General features: G+C 50.4%; 1 protein-coding gene across 1 annotated transcript in view; it reads left to right on the top strand.

Moving 5' to 3' along the window:
* The window catches only part of PAPPA2 (pappalysin 2), an 89,570-nt gene that overhangs the window by 55,499 nt on the left and 15,391 nt on the right, over nucleotides 1-18,680 (top strand). Inside the window, exons 15-20 of the mRNA XM_039730236.1 lie at nucleotides 3,376-3,547; nucleotides 5,713-5,890; nucleotides 8,187-8,400; nucleotides 14,885-15,053; nucleotides 15,729-15,861; nucleotides 16,922-17,031. Of these exons, the coding sequence (XP_039586170.1) occupies nucleotides 3,376-3,547; nucleotides 5,713-5,890; nucleotides 8,187-8,400; nucleotides 14,885-15,053; nucleotides 15,729-15,861; nucleotides 16,922-17,031 (976 nt within the window). The remainder of the gene's footprint in view (nucleotides 1-3,375; nucleotides 3,548-5,712; nucleotides 5,891-8,186; nucleotides 8,401-14,884; nucleotides 15,054-15,728; nucleotides 15,862-16,921; nucleotides 17,032-18,680) is intronic.

Here is an 18,680-nt window from a genome sequence, read left to right on the forward strand (position 1 = left end):
TTGGTGAGCCCAGAGCATCGTGCAGGCTTGTGCTGACATGAAATAAGTTAGGAGAAAAATCTTGGTATTTTGTAAAAATGTTGTTGACAAATCATTAGTTTGAGCTTCAAAAGATGCTGGGATAGAAGTGGAAATTTTTTTTGATGTCTCAGGCAGAAAAAAAGTGAAAAAATATTGGCTTGTCCCACATCTTATATGGCCTGAATCAGAAATGGGCAGAAGTCAGGAGTTTGCAGCTGTGATACAGGAATTTCATTTATCATCAAAAGCAGAAAGAGCTCCTTCATGCTGAGATCAGAACTGGGCTAACTGCACCATTTCCTTGTCCAGCCTTTGTTTGGGTGTTCCAGGGTATGGGAGCTGTGATTTATTCCATCACTTTACCCCAGCCCTGGCATAGCATGTGGATCATGATGGGGCAGGTCACAGGGCTTTTTTTCTCTTTTGACCCGCGCTTATTCACCATCAGGCTCAAAAGTGTCCTGGCCCCAAGTACAGCAGTGATAGCAGTGATGATGCTGATAGAGGAAGCAATCAAGGCAATGTTTCTTGATAGGGTTGGAATGTATTTTTTGAGATTATTGATATATTTGAGAAAATCAGACAGCTTTCAGTGATGTGAGCCCTTTTTCAGGTCTGGGATAGCAGCACCAGACTTCAAGCAAGGTGTAGGATAAGCACAGCTTCTCAGAACTTGAGCTGATCAGGCTCAGATCATTTCCAAAATAAAATTTAGTGGATGTTTGTAGGGCTAGGGATGTTGTTAATCACAGAGAAAACAGTGCTAAATTAGTCATCTCTGGGGGCAAAGAGAAAGGTAATTATTCTAACCCAAACTTTTCTGTTATTTTTAGAATATATCTACATGCACATACGGAACATGTGCATGAACATATATATATGTGATGTACATAAAAATGTTTTCTTATTATGACCTGTAGTTCTCAATCTCTTATGCATGACTACCCTATATAACATTCTGTTTTTGTAATCCTTAAGAAACTTTCTGATATCTTCATCTACTTTCTACCACATTGCTGGTTACATTTCCAAACTGGTGGAAAACCAAAATGTCCCCGGTAGCGCTCAAAAGGATTAGCGCTTCATTTAATTTTTACTTAATAACAGCATTGTCCCAACTGCCAAGGCTGCCCCAGACAACGTGCTGTCTTTCCATCAGCACCAGCAGAGCTGCTCCAGCCAAGCACTTGGCCTGGATGCATCTGGAAGGTGCCAGGGCACACCCTCAAGCCAGTGCTGTGATGGGCACATGCTCCAAACCTCAACGCCCTGACCATCAGCTCTGAGGGTGGGGAGGCACTGGCTGCCCAGAGAAGCTGTGGCTGCCCCGTTCCTTGAAGTGTTCCAGGCCAGTTTGGAGGGGGCTTGGAGCAACCTGGTCTAGTGGAAAGGTGCATCTCCATGTTGTACCCATGACTGGTGAGGAAGGAATGGAATGGAGAAGCAAGGCTGGAAAGAGGACGTGTGTGTCCAGAGGCAAACACACAAGGAAGTTTAGGACAGTGGTTCCATCACTAGGGATGGGAGCAAGTATGAGCCAGGGGCACAGGCAGGGAGCAGAGCAACTGCCCAGAGAAGGTGACTGCAGGAGGGGAGGGGAGAGGGCTACAATTGGTAACAGATGCCCTCAGAAGCTAATGACCTGACAAATGCTGCACTCATAAAACAAATTCTTTAAAAAGGAAGCAAATGGAAATATAAGCTAGTGAAAGAATTTGCAGCAGCTGCCCTGAAACCATTTCTCACTTCATAAACAGGTCTGCATTGAAAAAACAGCCCCTTTCTTCTTGTTCTCCTTTGTGGTCCCCTCCTGTGCCCACCGGCTCTTTCAGGGCTGTGGCCTGCAGGTTTCCACCATGTCTTTGGCTCGGTGGACTTGTCCAGAGTCAACAGCACATTGCGTTCCCTTAACGTCTGTGTCGGCACCAATTTGGGTTTTTTTGGGGTTTGTTGTTTTTTTGTTTTTTGTGTGCATGTCTTTTGTGGTATTTCTAGCTCTGTGCATCCTTGGCTGGAAATGTTGAGTAAAGGCTGGAGGCAGAGGCCTCTGCCTTGCTGGGAGAAAGGCAGTGCCTGAAAACAGCAACAGCCCTGTGCCAAGCAGGAAGCAGAGGAGAGCGAGGCATTCAGGTACAGCTCCCTCCCTTCTCTCCCCAGTTATTGCCTGGAGCTGCAGCACCTCTCTCCCTGGCTGAGATCAGGTGTTGCACCTTTATCACTTGGTAGCAGATAAAGCCAGACTGGTGGATAACCAGGGCGTGGGAGCTGTTGTATTGCCCCATGTCTTTTCCCAGTTCCATCCCAGGTAATTAATCAACTGGCTGCATTTCACTGATGGCGATCACAACCCTTTGACCCACACTGGTTCTCATTATGGAATTGTGATGCTTAAATAGTCAGTACCTAATGACTGCTGCTCAGTGGGAAGCTGCTGAAGTGAGGAGGTGGCGTGGGTGATGCATTGCAAACCCAGGAATGGGTGATGCATTTCAAACTTTCCTGGGACCTCTTCTAACTTGCAGCGGTGCTGAGGGGAAGGTTATTCCCCCCTTTAGCTACATCTCACCTTGGTGGCCACAGCTGAGGCTGTAGAGCTGGACAGGTGTGTGTCTGATCCCAAAGAGTCTGGCATTGGCATGCACAGGCTTGGGATGCTGCCTTGGCCTGTGGGAAGAGCAGAGCTGCTCAAGCCCATCAGAGCAGAGGGGGAAGGTGGCAGGAGTGGGGCTGGGGAGCCAGCTGTACATCCAGCTTCTCCTTTCCACCACAGGCTGTGGAGTAGCTGTATGGATGTGAAGGGGGACTGCACTGGATCTGAAGAACATCTCATGGATGATTCCCTAATATTTGCAGAGGTTTTCTCTTAGCTTTCCTTGCAGTTGGAGAATCATCTGAGGATTCTCCAGTGTCCAATACAGGGTTTGACATACATCTAAGGTTAAACAGAGGTATTCCTTCTGCCTCCCCTCTCCTTGTGACCTCCCTCCTTTTGTTCTCTTGGCCTATCTGCAACGAGACCCCCTTTGGTGCCCAGCTGTGTACACACTCTGTGCCTGTGTACAGGCAGCACAATTTTTGGAATATTGTTGAGTTCTGCCTCCTTTCATCAGCTTGAAAGAACCTGGTGGTGGTTGGTGGGAAGGTGTGGGCTGGGGTTGGGATGAAGTCTCTGGCACAATTGTCAGGGGACTCCAAGCCTGGAAGAAGCTGGAGCTGCGAGGGATAGGTGTGCATCTCTGGGCATCTGTGACCTGCTGAGCATTGAGTCCACACAAGTGGCACCGGGAGAGAGCCCTTCATTGCTGAAGTAGTCCTGGGACTCACTGGTTGATCCCTTATTGTTCTCCTCCACAGCTGTGCCCACGGTACCTGCGTGGGATCAGGAACCTGCACGCAGCCACTGCTTGCTCATGCTGCCACCCTCAACTGCAGCTCGGATGGCCCAAGGCACATGACCTGTGCTGTCTCCTGTGAAAAGGGCTTCTTCCTCCGCTCCAGTGGTGGGAAGAGGCTGGGCTCCACGCAGGTGAGTGGGCCTCAGGGTGGCCCATGGGACCAAGACCGAGATAAAAAATATTTAACCACCCTGAGGTGGTTGGAGAGAACACAGACCACCTCATTCCTCCAGCCCCAACCATTTTGCTGCTTTCCCAACACATCCCAGCTCAATGAAGCTCCAGTGCTGGACCCCTGTGCTCATGGCTGGTGTTTCTGCTCTGGAGATCCCTCTCCTTTCCTTGCTGCAGTCCTAGTTCTCCCAGTGCAGTGCTGGCTGCAGAGCACCAGGCTGAAAGCTGCTGCAGAGCATGTCCCAAGTCAAGGTGATGCACTCCAGCAGAAAGAGAGCAGATATTTCTGCTCTCCAGATGGGCATTGCTTGGAGGGTTAAATATCCCTGGGATGTTTTCTCTCTTAAAGCTGAAGTTAGTGGCTCAGGAAAAAATGAAGTCATTGCAGGGCAACTATATTTAGAGTTAGCTGAGAGCATGGAGAGCTTTTCTTCCTTTGTGTTGTGTTGCAATAATGGCACAGAGGTCACCGTGAAAGAGTTTGTCCCACTTTCCAGAGGGTTGGGGGTTACCTCATGAAAGCCAGGAGCCAGCACAGCTCTAACTATTGACTGAGGAGACCTGGGATGATGTGTCCTTGGGAACTGAACGGCCTTGGTCCAGGCAGTCACCTTGGCAGGGGTGTAGGCACACAGTGTCCTGTCCTTGGGCTCGTTCTGGAGGGGGAACAGGAGTCTCTGGGGCTGAGCTGGTCTACCTGCCAGACTGAGTGAGGGTGTGAACTTGCTTGGGGCAGACAGACAAAAGAGAGTTAGGCTGCGTCAGGAGGGTGACTTTTCCTCTCCTTGGAGATCTGCTTGTGACACCTGGCAGGCAGGCTCCCCAAAGGAGAGGTGGACACTGGGGAGTGCAATAGGGCAGCTGGAGAGGCACTGCTCATCACTGGGAGGTTGTTAATTACATGGCCACTGGGTCTGTGGGCCAAGCCCTGCCCAGGGAAAACAAAATGTTCCCATTCTCTGAAATGAAACCACACAAAATGAATCTGCCTGGGGTGACAGTTTTCCTGTGTTTGGCAGCGAGATGGGAAACTTCTGAACAGAGTTTTACCAAGGGGCTGTCACAGCACAGGGCAGCTTGCAAGGGCCTTGCCCTGAGCCCTCCAGTGGTATTGCAGTGGTGTTTGGCTTGTAACCCTGTTTAGGAAAATGCACACAGCTCTTCTCCTCAGCATCCTGTCCAGCTAGTTCAGCTACACTATGATCCTGCTGCACACTTGGGAGAGCCAAACTCAAATTTAGTGACATCCTTCAGAGCCACCACATCCAGGTTCAACCAAAACCCGCTGATGGTTGAGATGATGGCTCACGTGTTCAGCTGCACCAGTAGTGTGACTGTACCCAGCCATGAAGGAACATCAGGAACATTGATCTGCAGCTGCTGGGCTGGGGTTAGCAGTTTGAGAATGGAAATCATAGAACAATTGGGGTTGGAAGGGACCTTTAACAAATCACTTAGTCCAACCCCCTTGTTGTGGCTAGGAACACCTTCCACTACACCAGGTTGCTCATAGCAAACCATCATCCACCACTAAATTTTGATGAAGTCTGTAGCATGTGTTGACCATATTTAGTGGTGGGAGCATGGTGGTTTTTGATCTTGGGCAGTTCTGAGTAAGAAGGGGTGTATAATTAGGATTTGTGAATGAGGTTATATGATTTCATTGGGGTCTGTGGGCTGAGGCATGAGGGAATTGGTGCATTTAGGGAACAACAATAAGCAGAAGAGCTCTCTGACAACAGTTGAAGTAAGTCTTGATGTTTTAGGGGAGGAAATTGCAGCACATACAGCTGGAAATAGCTTAGCTCAAGAGGTTTCAGTGAATCTTGAAGGGACTTTCCTTTTTTCCCTAATGGGGACTGGTACTGCCCAGACAATGTAGCATGCACAGTGGCTGGGTTGTTACCTTAGGGAACATGTGCTGCTCTCACATCCCACACATCTCCCTGTGAACAGATTGTGATTCATTGTCCAGAGTGGGGAGAAAGGGCACAGTGGGGGAGGAAAAATGTTGGAGAGCTCTCCTCATCCCGAAACCTGGGTTGGACCTTTCTGCTGTGGTGGCACAGCTGTAGACCAAAGCTCTCTTCAGGAGTCTGATGGAGCTTTGCTTTTTCTGCAGCAGGAGGTGGTGCTGACATGCAGTGCGGGACAGTGGGACAGATCTGTGACTTGTGACCCTGTTGACTGCCGTGTCCCTGACCAGTCCCACGTGTACCATGCCGAGTTCTCCTGCCCTGTGGGGACCACCTACCTGCAGAGATGCTCCTTCTCCTGCATCCCCCCAGCCAAGCTTCAAGGTATGGTCTGGAGTGTCAAGACATTTAACCGCCCTTTTTTATGCCACATTTCCATGCCTGTCCCAAAGAGTTCAAACAGAGCATTGCTACTTGGAATTTATCTCTTATCCTGGATTTGCCAGCTGGATGAGCTCTTGAGATACTTCCTGAAATGATGGGTATCCCACCCCCTGGAACAGAGACATCCTAGTGTGAGGATAATTCCCTCTGACTCCCATCCCCTGGCAGGCAGCCCTTATCCATCCACCTCAGGGTGTAGTGATGTCCTCTCCTGATAACCAGTCCAGCCTCCAGTATTGCAGTGATGGAGACACGAAACATGCAGGCAGACAGAGAGGACTTCAGAGAGCCAGAAGTGGCTCTGTGCCTGCTGGCTGTGGGGAAGCCTGTGGTTCAGGGGGCTGGGGCTCTATAAAGCCATAGAGACTGATGCCCACAGCTGTAGAGCAGTCTGGGAGATGTTCACCACCCAGACACACCATGGCCTGGCTTTCATTCTGCCGACTCCATCAGTAGCCACAGGAATTTCTTAAGCCAAGTCAGAGAAAGAGAGCTACTGTTCTGTCTATGCAAGTGCTGAGCTGGATGGGATTTCAGGGGTAATTGCCTTGACAGCTTCAAGCATTGGGACTTTTTGAGTTTCCACCAGTGCCTTTGCTCTGAAAAAATCACATACAACAAATCATTTTAATGGGTGCCCTACTTTATGGAGACATTTATAGCTGAAATGTATGAGAATTGTTTACTTATTGTAAAAGAAAAAGCGTTAAATCCAAGGATCAAAAACTGCAGAGAATTAAGGTCTCATTTCATGACAGGGAGGATGGTGGCAGATCCCCAGTGTGGGCTGATCAATGGGTAGCATACAAATGTCATCTCAACAACACAAATTCTGCAAGAACTGATGCCCATTGCCTTGGGTTGGCCAGCTGAGGCAGAGCTTTAATCTGGTCTTGCACTCACAGCTGCCTCTCAGTCCTGCTGCAGTCCCTGGGAGGTTTGTTGTTGGCTCCCTCCGTGGGCCCCTGGGTGACTTCCAGCATGATGGCTGGAGGTGCTCAGCCAAGGCTGCCAAGCCATGTGGGTAAACTCTTAGAGTCCAGCTGACACAACTGAGCCACTGAGGCAGGGACATGCTCTTGTGCTTGTTCCCCTCAAAGACTCGCATCCTTACAAGCAAGCTGTCAATGCCAACAAATGCTAACAGTAGGCAAGGAAAGGATGACATGGCTGTGTGGCACTTGGAGGTGGGAGATGGCCCCTGGCAGCCTTGACCCATCAGGAATACAGGTGCTGAGTAGAGATATGATCTTGTCTCTGGCCCAGAAGTGTTTCTGTAACAAGAAAGTGACGTTTGAAGGAACTGTAGAGCAGCCTGGCTGCACCACAAACATGTTGATCCAAACCTCTCACTAGGAATAGTCCCATTCACTCAAATCCAGCTTTTTTTCTTGCTCATCAGTTCCCAGTGAACTATCCATCACCCATACCATGGAGGTGATGTAGTCCTGGGCACTTCCTGCAGGCATCCACAGCTGTGCAGTTTTGGCCACCCATTTAGCTGGGTCTGTCAGGGACAGCAGAGAGCTGGGCTGTAATACTCAACCCAAACCTCTAATGATGGGTAGTTTGAATTCCAAGTCACACCAGTGAAGCCTCCCACGTCTGTCCTTGTGGCATTTTCCATCCTCCTGACTCTCAGGTTGCCCAGAGAGGTGATGGATTCCTCATCCCTGGAAACATTGAAAGCCAGGTTGGGCAGGGCTCTGAGCCACCGGACCTGGTGGAAGATGTCCCTGTCTATGGCAGAGGGAGGTTGGACTATATGGCCTTTAAAGGTCTTTTCCAGCCCAAACCATTCCATGATTCTATGATCTTACACTGCATCTGTAGTAGGGTATGACAGCTTGATCAGCATAGCTAAGGACAAGCTGCAAAAAGCCCTTGGGGGGGATGAAGGTGGGCTGAACTGAATATGACAGCTGTCCTACAGCCTGTGGCTATCCTGAGGCACCACGAAAGAGGGCAAGTTTAAGGGAAAGATTTGGGGAGATTTGCAGAACCAAGATCCTTTCTCCAGCCTCTAGAAGTTAACCCTGCCATACTTTTGTCTGCATTCAAGTATTTTCTGCTGCAGCCTGACCAAGCAGCTGATGGAGTCCGTGGTCTTTGTGTTTGTTACCGCTTTTTGGTATCAGCGTACACTCTAACAAGAGGACTTCTGCTGAGCTCCCCTCAGCAGTTCTCCCTTCTTGGATCAAATATAACCCCACGCTGTGCTTCCTTTTGGGCTCAGGAACAAACCAGTGGCTCACGTGCCTGGAGGATGGTCTCTGGTCCCTGCCCGAAGCCTACTGCAGGCTGGAGTGCGACGCGCCTCCCGCCGTGGCCAACGCCCGGCTCCTGGTGCCGCGGTGCCTGCAGGGCAGCCACGACGTGGGCTCCGTCTGCCGCTACAAGTGCAAGCCCGGCTACCACGTGCCTGAGAGCACAGCAGACAGGCCTAAGAAGTAAGTCTGTGGCAGGTCTGTTATCGCCATTTTCCTCCTCCCAGTGTGTGCAAGGAGCGGAGGTGATAGGAGAATGGCAGTCTCAAAGATCTGGCTTGATAGGTGGTAGAGGGCAGAGCAGCTTTCTCTGACCACACACATTTCTTGAAATACAAGAGAGGCATTCCCTGGTCTAGGTGAACCTGGTGGGAAAAAGCTGCTGTTGCACACACAAGAGTGTTAAGTACTTTAACCTGAAACAAGCAGATCTTCCTGTGCACCTTGACGTATTTGTCATTCTGTGAAAGTTAAGCACCAAATTGTTTGTGGAATCCCAGGTAATTAGACATTTACAAGATGTTGGCAAATTCCTGGAGTTTCTGTCTTTCCTGAAAGTGATAAAGCATAGAACAGAGGCACTGCAAGAATGAATGGCTGCCTTCTGTCAGGGTTAACATCTCACCCGCTGTGCCTCTTGGCTAAATTTAATCTCCAGCATTGGTATTTCAATGGGAAAAGATTTTTCCTGATGCTTCGGGGAAAAATTCCTGGTGGTGCACTAGCCCTGCTCTCAGCCAATATCGCAGTGCTGCTGGATAAAGCAGCATTTTGTCTGTGACGCCTCCAGCCAAAGTCCCCACTGGGTTTGGTCACTAAAGATTCCCTGGCACTGGCTGGGTCCTCCCCAGAGTCTTGATTCTAGCCCAGATCAGGTAATTATGTGTTAATTGTTTAATGCCCCCTTCCAGTTTTAATTGGATGCAGACTTCTCTTCTTTGCTCTGGGGTAGAGTTGTTGTGCAGTGGGAAGCAGTTGCCAAATTTCTTGCCTAGTAATGAAGGAAGTGGTTTCTGTAAACAGCTTTTCACAGTGTTAGGAGCATTTCTTGGGCCAAAGGGAGCTGAGCAAATTATGATTATGGCAGTGATCACACGGACTGCTTTGCAAACTCTTTTGTGCCTGTGGCGCTTCAGGCACTGGGCTTTCAAACAGATCCACTCAGCTTGCAAAGTCAGGCCCCCTCTGTCCTGCTGCAGCAACTGCTGGTGAAAATGATGACCCCTGGGAGATCTTGAGGCTCCTCTGATGCGTGAGTAACTTCCATATGGGTCTGAACAGCCTGTGAGACAAGTCAAGGAAAATCATGAAGAGGTTTACATTTTCATAGCAATGCACATTGACATTGCATTTTCCTCTTTGCAATTGTCATTGCTGCTGTTTCATCGGGCATCTCTGATAGTGGAATAAAAAAAAAAACAACACATTAACAAAACCAGAAAAAGTATTGCTTTCCTATCATGCAGATTAACTCCCATGTGAGTGGCCCAGCCCAAGCAAAAACCTTTCCTTGGGCTTGTAAATGTCATTGTACTGTCTCATCAGGAGCTCTTGGTGTACTCTCAGCATGAGTACAAACCCCTTGGTCTGGTGTAGCAGATCTTAGCCCTTAAGTCAGTTCCTGGATTGCTGGAAATCCTTCTGGTATGTCAGCCCTGGCAAGGAGAGGGTGGGAGCTGCCAGAGTGAGAGGTTGATCTCTTTTATAATGCCAATTTTGGAAAAGGGGAGGTGGTGGGGTGTTCTGGAAGCAACCAGCTCTGGTGAGGTGCAGGTTCCTGATGTGCTGGTGTGAAAGTAGGGTCTGAGCTGGTGATTTGGACATCAGGTTTTTAGGGTCTTCTGCTGTGTCTCTGGGTTCAGAAAACTGAGTTCTTTATCTGGTGTGTCCTGTTGTCCACCAACCCAGCAAGCACAAGCCTTGCTAAAGGATTTAGTGCCATGCAGGTGTCAAGGTACATAAAGAAGCAAGACTCTCTATGTGTGCTATATATTGGACAAAAGTCAAACATAGTCTGTGACTGACACTGAAGATTCCTCCTGCCCACTAACTAGCTCACCCTTGGAAGTACAGTAGGCTTTCTTTGAATTATTCTTCCAGCTCTAGCTTAACTTCTCATGTGGAGTTGCCTGCCTTATGCAGGCCTGAACCATGGTTGGGATCCAGCTGTCTCCATGCAAGTGGAGATAATCTTGGGCACAGATGTTCATGCATTACCTCACTTATATTTTTTATTTGAATTTTACTGCAGGAGCAGTGAGGATGCTTAGAAGGGGCTGAAGATACAGTTGAAATTAATTTCCCATAGTTTAAATGTAAGAGAAAGGAGATGAAGAAATCACTTGTCCCAGAGATGCTTTTGTCTGTTAACCTGGGTGAGGAAAGACCCTTGGGAAATCACTGCTTGTCAGCAAGGGATCCTTGAGGAAATACTGATTGTGTAATCAAGATCCTGCCAGAAAGTTGCTGCCTTCCTGCTGGCAGGTTCATCTGACTGACAATGCTGATATGAAGGGTAAAGCTTCTTTGCCCCTTCCCAAAGGAGATCTGTTATCAGCCTGGGGAGGCCAAGAACAGCCTGGCTTCCAGCTGCCAGGCTACTTCACTTCTAATTCCAAAATAAGGGTAACAAGGGGAACTTAACATATGCATTTTTGTTTTGTGATGGGAGCTTTCTGGATTTAGGCAGAACCTGTACCATGGCAGTACCAACGACCTGGATCACACAAATATATGAACTCTCAAGGAGAAATGTTCAGCATCACCCAGAGCTGCAGCATTGAAAAGTGCTGTCCTAAAAGTCAGGGGTCAGATACTTTGGGGGAAAGGGCATCACCCCCACAGTGCTCCTTGCTGTTGCTTCCAGCCTGAAGTGCCATCTGAAGCAGATCTCTGACAGGACTAGACAAGCTGGATGGGGCTTGGAGAAACTTGGTCTAGTAGAAAGTGTCCCTGTCCATGGCAGGGGGGTTGGAACAAGATGGTCTTTAACATCCCTTCAACTCAAAACAATTCCATGATTGTCTGATTGTGCTCTTTTAGAGGAGCACTCTAATGTTGAGAGGATGTTCTCAGGTTGGGGAGCTAAAAGGTCAGACCCTTCAGGGGACTTGTTTCACTTGCCAGATGTGGGATGAGTCCTTGAAGAGATTTGGGGATCTCAAAGCTGCCTTGTGAGGGGTTGAGCTCCTTCCACTAGCTTGAGGGAATGAAGCAAAAACCACTTTGGTATTTTCAGGCAGATTTGAAAGTCTCAGCCTGCATTTTGACCAGCGATCAAGAGAGCCCAGCACAGTCCCCAGTCAGCTTCCATGAAGATGTTGGCCCCTCTTCCTTCTCTCCTGGTTCCAAAACAGCGGAGACCATGGAAGAAGGAGAGGAAGTGGGAGAATGTGGAGGAGAAAATGGGCACTGGAAGGAGTTAGCAGACTGGGGACTGGAAAAAAACCAAAGTTCACAGTGGGGCAAGCAGGAGAGCCTAATCCAGGAGCACTGCAGTTCAGTGAAGCAGCAGGCACACGTGTGGTGGGCACAAAGGCTTGCTGCCTCTGCCTGTATCTGGCCCCTTCCAGGTAAAGGGCAAACACACACAGCTGTGGGAGCCAAAGAGCCAGATAAAGAAAACCCAGGCTATCAACTAGTTCCTGTCACTTCCACCTCTAAGATCTCTGAGCATTTACAGCCCAGACTCGCTGCCTCTGCCTGTATCTGGCCTCTTCCAGGTAAAGGGCAAACACACACAGCTGTGGGAGCCAAAGAGCCAGATAAAGAAAACCCAGGCTATCAACTAGTTCCTGTCACTTCCACCTCTAAGATCTCTGAGCATTTACAGCCCAGGTTGTCCAGGCTGTTTGGAGAGAGCACAGCAGTGTAGAGTCCTACATGCTGGTGCAGCTTTCTTTCAATTTACTGACAGATCTCTCTCCTTTCCCCCTATTATTTTTGAAGCCATCAGTCTCTTGCCATAGGAGATGAGACTTTAGGCTCATTTGTCACCATTCCTGCACAGCAAACCCACTCTGCCCCAAGGTGGCAGCCTCAGAAGATGGCTGGATCCCTGCATGTTCAGCTCCTGGAGCCAGGCATGTGCTTGTGCCCTCACCTCAGACACAGCCCTTGCTGGCCTCAAACATCTCCCTTGCCTCCTCTGTCCATTAGGCTTGCCTGGTTGGAGGGTTGACTCTGATTTTCCTGGCTTCCTTGTTAATCCTCAAGAAGTACCACTAACCCAGATCAGAAGAAGTTGGGGGGTAGGAGGGAGTCCAGAAATTTCAAGCTTCTGTGAAGTTGTGTGTATTTATGCATATATTTTCTTTTAAAAGCCTCTCCTTTCCCTTTTCCATGCTTCCACATGAACTGCTTATTTCACATATGTGGGAGTGGTCCACACCCCACCCTCTACCCTGGGGTCAGCCTGGGCTAGCTGTGTTTGAAGTCCCTGGATGGATGGGTTGAGCCTCCAGAGCAAGGTGGTCTAGGGGGTGCAGGTTTGGGGGGAGGTGTGAGAGGCCATGCATGGCCTGGCTCTGACTGGGGTCACTCCAGCACCACATCAAAATGAGGAGCCCCTGTGAGGATGATGGGGCTGCAAACCACAGCCTGCACCTGAGCAAACTGCAGCTGCCACCGCGTGTCCTCCCCGTGCTTGACCCATCTCCCCAGGCCTCCCTGGGCACTGCCATGACTTGGAGAGCAGCACGGAGGTGCAGTGGCCAGGGAAAAGTCATGTGTGGCTGGGAAGCTCCTGGTCTTTAAAGGAGTTTGCTCAGTGCCTGAGGTATTGCTGTTGCAGTGACTTCACACTAGCAGTTTGTTTCTATCTCCATAACCCCCAGTGCTTTACTCCTTCCAAGTCCTGCAGCTGGATCACACCCTGTGAGCCAGGAAGTTCAAGAAGGGGAAAATGCTGCTTGTGGAGCTGGACATCCAACATGGATTAGTACCTCTTGGCATGTGTCTTTGCTTACCTTTAAACCTGAGCAGGGCAAAGCATTCAGTCAGATTTGGGAGAAGGCAAAGTCTGATGGGGATGTTTTTACAAGGCAGTGACTATCATCCTCATGGAAAGGAAGGCAAACAAGAAAGTTAAATGAGGAATGGACTGAAACCACAGATGCCTACAATGGAACCCAGAGTCTCTCCACCTCACCAGCTTTCTGAAATACTTCGTAGCTGCAGTTCCCTTATTCAAGGCTGCTGCTGTAGAGCTGATATTGTGGCAACCCTCACTGCTCAGGTGCTCACACCACAGCCATCCTCACTTCTCAGGTGGGCTGCAGGGAAGATTTGTGCAGAACTCTGTGCCAGTGGACTTGCTGCATCCCATTCCCTACCCAGTGTTTCCTGCTGAGCCTGCATTCACCTTGGGAGGAACCCACTGTCCCTTTATACAGCCTTGAGAAAAAACAGATCCCTGATTTCTGAAGGGAGAAGGGGACTCTCCAAGAGCTGCAAACATCTTAAAATATGAGAATGCTGCAAAAACCTCTAAAATGTCTCATCCAAGAGTTCCCAGCAGAAATCTGCCAGGGAACACCTCTGGTCTGGCAGCAGAGTGCAAATGGGGTCCCCTTGCTTCTCCAGGCTGTGTGACCCTGTACCACGTGTGGAGGCACAGCTGGGTGGCCCCACACTGTGTCATGACCCTGCACCAGGTGTTAAGGGGCACATGGGTGGCCCCACACTGTGTCTGCTGCCTCTCAGAACAAGGGGCAATTTAGTGCCTTCCCCCAGGGGTTTCTCTAACCCCGGGCAGCCCCCTCCACATGCCTGTGGCAGGCTATAAACTCCCTAGCGTGGCGCCTGGAGCCCTGCCTGCTGGCACCCATGGTGGGAGAGGGCAGGGGCAGGCAGCTGGAGTGTGCTGTCTAGTAAAGGAGGACAGCAGTGGGGGGAAAAGCCTCATTAAGGATGGAGCAATCAGCTTTGGCTCAGGCAAAGCCCATCATCAGGGCAGTGACATGTCCTCTGCTGAGAGAGTAGTCCTTGGCCAGCCTGATGCCTCACCAGTTTTGATGCCTCTGTGTGAAAGATGTGGTGTCTCTATCGCTGTCAGGGACGGGAGACTGAAAAGTGGGTGGGCTCCACTCCTGGACTTTTTATTTCTTTCTTTTCTTGGCAAGTAGCTCATGTCTGGGCTGTTTTAGCTGTGCAGGGTGGTACTGGTCTGCTGCGGCACGGCAGCCCCTTGGCAAGAGCAGGATTGACAGATCTGGCTGGAGTACAAAGAGGAGCCTCAGGAGGAGCTGGGCACAGGCCAGAGGATTTACTGGTGGAGGCAAACTCCATCCAACAAAGTATGCAGCTACTGGCTGTGGGACAAAGCAGACCAGGACCTGCAGGGACTGTGGGAGGGAGGGTCTAGGGACACCACAAGAGGTGGGGAGCAGTGGGGTGGTGAGTGCAAGGGAAATGCATCCAGTGCTCCTAGATCAGTGCAATCCCACCTGGGAGGAGAAGAAAAGGTCCTGGTTAAGCATGGGGTATCCCTTTGGAAGACATGCCCATGGTGAGGGATTGGATGGTATTGAAAGTCCTACACAAGGAGGGTATGACTCTGCCCAGGAGAGATGTCTTCATCTGCTCCTGATATCTGTGTGATGCCTGGTGCAGCCAAGGTGCAGTGTTTGGGGTTCTGCAGGCCAGGCTGGTGTCTGTGTTTCCCCAGGAAGTTCCTGAAGGTCCAGTGCCTGGAGAGCGGGCAGTGGGAAGAGGGACACTGTGTCCCCGTGGTTTGCAAGCCCCCACCCCCTGTCTTCGAGGGCATGTACAACTGCACGCAGGGCTTCGAGCTGGACAGCCAGTGTGTCCTCAACTGCGGGCAGCAGGGACAGCAGGTGAGTGTCTGGGGGAGGCACACACTGACCACACCTCGTGCTTCAGAGCGTCTGCAAAGTGCAGGGCTCCCTGTGCCCTGCTGTGCAACAGTTTGGCCCATCCCCAAGGCCAATACCCTTTTACCACCAAAGAGTAGTCCCTCTACAAGCCCAGAGCTGTTCTTGCTGGGCCCCATCCATGGCATGAGGTGCACCACTGCCTGGGGATGCTCACCTGCTCCCTGGAAAGCAGTGGTCCTAAGGAAGCTGGCTGATCTTGTGTGAAAAGGGTCAGAAAGCATAAGCAGGGCGTTTCCAGTAGGTTTTGGGAGCTGCTGTGAAAGGATTCACTTGGGATGATGGGCAAGCTTGCTGCAGCAGCTGTGGTCACCAAGGGGATTCCCTGAGCATGGAGGCTGCTGCCTGCCAGCTCTTCCACCCAGGTATCTTATCAATGCTTGGACAGGGCTTGTCAAAAGAAGGGTGGCTGATTCCCTCTGGTGGGATCCTGCAGCAGCTGGGAAACAATTGACTTTCTGCTCAGTGCACATAGGCTGGACCAGATGGCTGCAGCCCAGCTGCTTTGGGGAGCTTTTCTCTGGATGTGGCTGGTGGGAGGGGTGTCCTTGCACCCCCAGTGATGGGCAGTGGCCAGGCAGGGCGAGTAACAGCAGCTGCTCTCCCTCTGCTTTGCAGGTTCCCATCATCTGCACTAAGGAGGGCTTGTGGACAGAGGAGTTCAAACTGTGTGAGAGCTTGCAGGGCACCTGCCCACCGCCCCCGGAGCTGAATTTCGTGGAGTACAAGTGTGAGCAGGGACATGGCATAGGTGAGGGCAGATGAAAACCAAACTTTGTGTTGACTCACTCATCCCAGAGAGCTGATAGTCACAATAGGCTATAGATTGACTCTTCCTGTACCAATCCCCACTTAACAGAAAAAAAATCCTGTTTTCTCTTCCATGATCTTTATAGACACAGAGCCAGGAAGGTTTTAGCCTTTTGCTCACCCTGGTTGCACTCTTGGGCAAGACCCAAATCTAAAGCTGTCTCCAGCATTAAGCATCTCTCTTTTCAGAAGCAGCAGGGATTGTCTTCAGGGCAAACCCAGCTCTTTGCACATTTCCTGATCTATAGCCCTCCATTTTTCCTGAGGTCTCTCCCCTTGCTACTGCTGCTGCTGTTTGCAGGGTTAATGTGACAAGTCCTAGATAAAAGCCATAAAAGCTGCAGTGACAATTGAGTGTAACAGGGCACTTTCACCAGAGGAGGGACCGCATCATCCATTTCTGTCTGCAGGACCTGTTGTGCTTTCAGGAAAATCTGCAACACTCAGCCATGGTTGTTGCTTCTGGTCTGGCATCCCACTGGGCAGGATGCTTGAGCTCAGCCTGTATTAGTCTGAAGCAAACTCACCAGTCCTCCCAGTCTGGTCAAACCAGGCTGAGGACAGTCTAATGGCAAGGACTACTGAGGTTTAGGATTAGGGCTGGATTCCACCTGTTTTTCCAAGGTGATTTTTGCAGCTTTTTTTCTTCCTGGGTCATGGGAAGGCAGTGAGGATTCTCTGTGGTAGAAAAATTAGAGAGACACTTCTTAACAGATCATATAACATCCAGGCCAGACTTATTTTCATGCTGGGTCCCATGTCCTGCCCATCAAGGTTGGAATCTTTCTCTTAGGTTGTCTTCAGTTTTCCTTTCATCTGGGAGAAGAGCATAGGGCACAACTCCTGGCTCTTGGATAATTCAGGATTTGGGGAAGGAATTGCTATCCCAGGCTGGGAGGAAAAGGGTCCTCTTTACATCTCTCTACATCAGTGGTGGCCTCCTACAAGACGTTGATGCCTGGCTCCAGGTAAGGTCCTCAAGGCTCTCCCTCCTCCCACAGGTGCTGTGTGCATTCCTTCCTGTATCATTCCTCCCAGTGACCCCGTCATACTGCCCAAAAATGTCACTGCTGAGACAATGGATCACCGGCTGCAGCCCACCAGAGTCCAGGTAAAAGGGGGGATGAATTCTTCTAGCAGGGGGATTGCTGGTAGCATAGAAAGAGAACCTCCCTCCCTCTCCATCTGGTGTTTTAACCCAAAATCTCTGCCTCAGGTGAAGAAGGGTAAGACTTGTAAAGACAAGCAGTGGATGCTACTACACATCCTCCTGCTCTCCTTTACCAAAGTTCAGCACAGATATCAGCCCCCAAGCCAGCTTTCAAGGAATTGCATGATACCACAATATATGAAGTTTTAATGCAAGAATCCCAGTGATTTTTCAGGATGTGCTGTGTGCCTAAACCTGTTAAGCTACTGTTTATTGTCAGCCAGTGTGCTGGGAGAGCAGAAGCCGCCTCTGGCACAGTGTAAGCCTGGGTCCCCACTTACCTGGCAGCAGAGATGCAATCCTAGGCAGGCATTTCCCTGCCAAGGAAGAGGCAGGGCACTGTCAGCTGAAAGGTGTCTCCAGCTGCCAGGACCTGCTGGCCGGCTGGGTGCCTCTGCTGCTGGAACAGGGGAGCCTTTCCCTCCCCACTTCTTACTCATTTTGTAGGCAAAGCAGCTCAAATAGCTCAAATAGTTTGGATCCTCATGGCACGACTTTACCAAAAAGCAGCTCTGCCGGGGTAATATTTCTTAAAATAAAAACGAGATGTATAAGGAAGGAGGTGGAACAAAGAAAAGCAAACAATCTTCCCAGGAGCCAGTGCTCCCATCCAAATGCTTTCCCCTCCTCCTGGGAAGCCGCAGGAGGCCCAGCATCATGCCTGTGGATACTACTGTGCATTGCCTTGAACCAGACCCAGGGCGGGCGGCCGCCGGGGGGGTGAGGATGCCTGGGGCATGTGGGATGGTTAAGCACGAGCCTTGGAAGAAGTCCTTGCCTTTGAGGGATCGGATGGCTTGGCCCGTTGAGGCAGTGGTGTTCAGCTTCCCTTTCACCACCACTGCAGGCTTTCGTGCAAGGGAGGCATTTTGCAGAGAGGAGGAGGAGGAGGGAGAGGAGACACTATTTTAAGAAGGAGCTCTGTCCTTTGCCAGAAGCTCTCTCCCTAGACCATCTTGTTTTCCTCTCTGTCCTGGCTTCTGTCTCTGCTCCCCACTTGGCTCCCCCAAGCCTCCAACAGTTTGCTGTTCCCGGGAGCTGCCATGCTCCATGAGATGGAGAGGATGGGGCAAACAACACCGGGAACTGCACAGGCCACTCAGAGAAGGCACAGTCCTGTTTTGCTTTCAGCTCTGATTCATTGCATCCCACAGTTGAGCAGGTTTGTCTCTCTGCCCTTATTTCCCAGGCTGGAATACGAATATGCTAATATGAGTATGCTAAAATGGCATCCGAGTTGCACAACAACCACATACAAAGCAACTCCGTGGGGTTGGGATGCACACATCCTCTTGGCTGAGCAGGATCTGGTGGGCTCTGGAATTCCCCAGTCTTTGCCCCAATAAGCTGGCTCTCTCTGGGGCTGGCTGAGGAGGACCAGGACCTTGTCTAGCTCCAGCCTCATCACAGTCTTGACCAAAGATGCTGCAGAAAAGGACCTTCACCTGGTCTGTGTGGGCAGAGCTGCCCCGTTCCTAGCTGCCATGCCACCTGGGAGTGCTGGAGCCGGTCTTCCTGCCACTGAACATATCAAACAAGGCAGGGAGCAA

The sequence above is a fragment of the Passer montanus genome, unplaced genomic scaffold, assembly GCF_014805655.1.
Source record: "Passer montanus isolate IOZ18808 unplaced genomic scaffold, ASM1480565v1 scaffold71, whole genome shotgun sequence".
Taxonomy (NCBI): domain Eukaryota; kingdom Metazoa; phylum Chordata; class Aves; order Passeriformes; family Passeridae; genus Passer; species Passer montanus.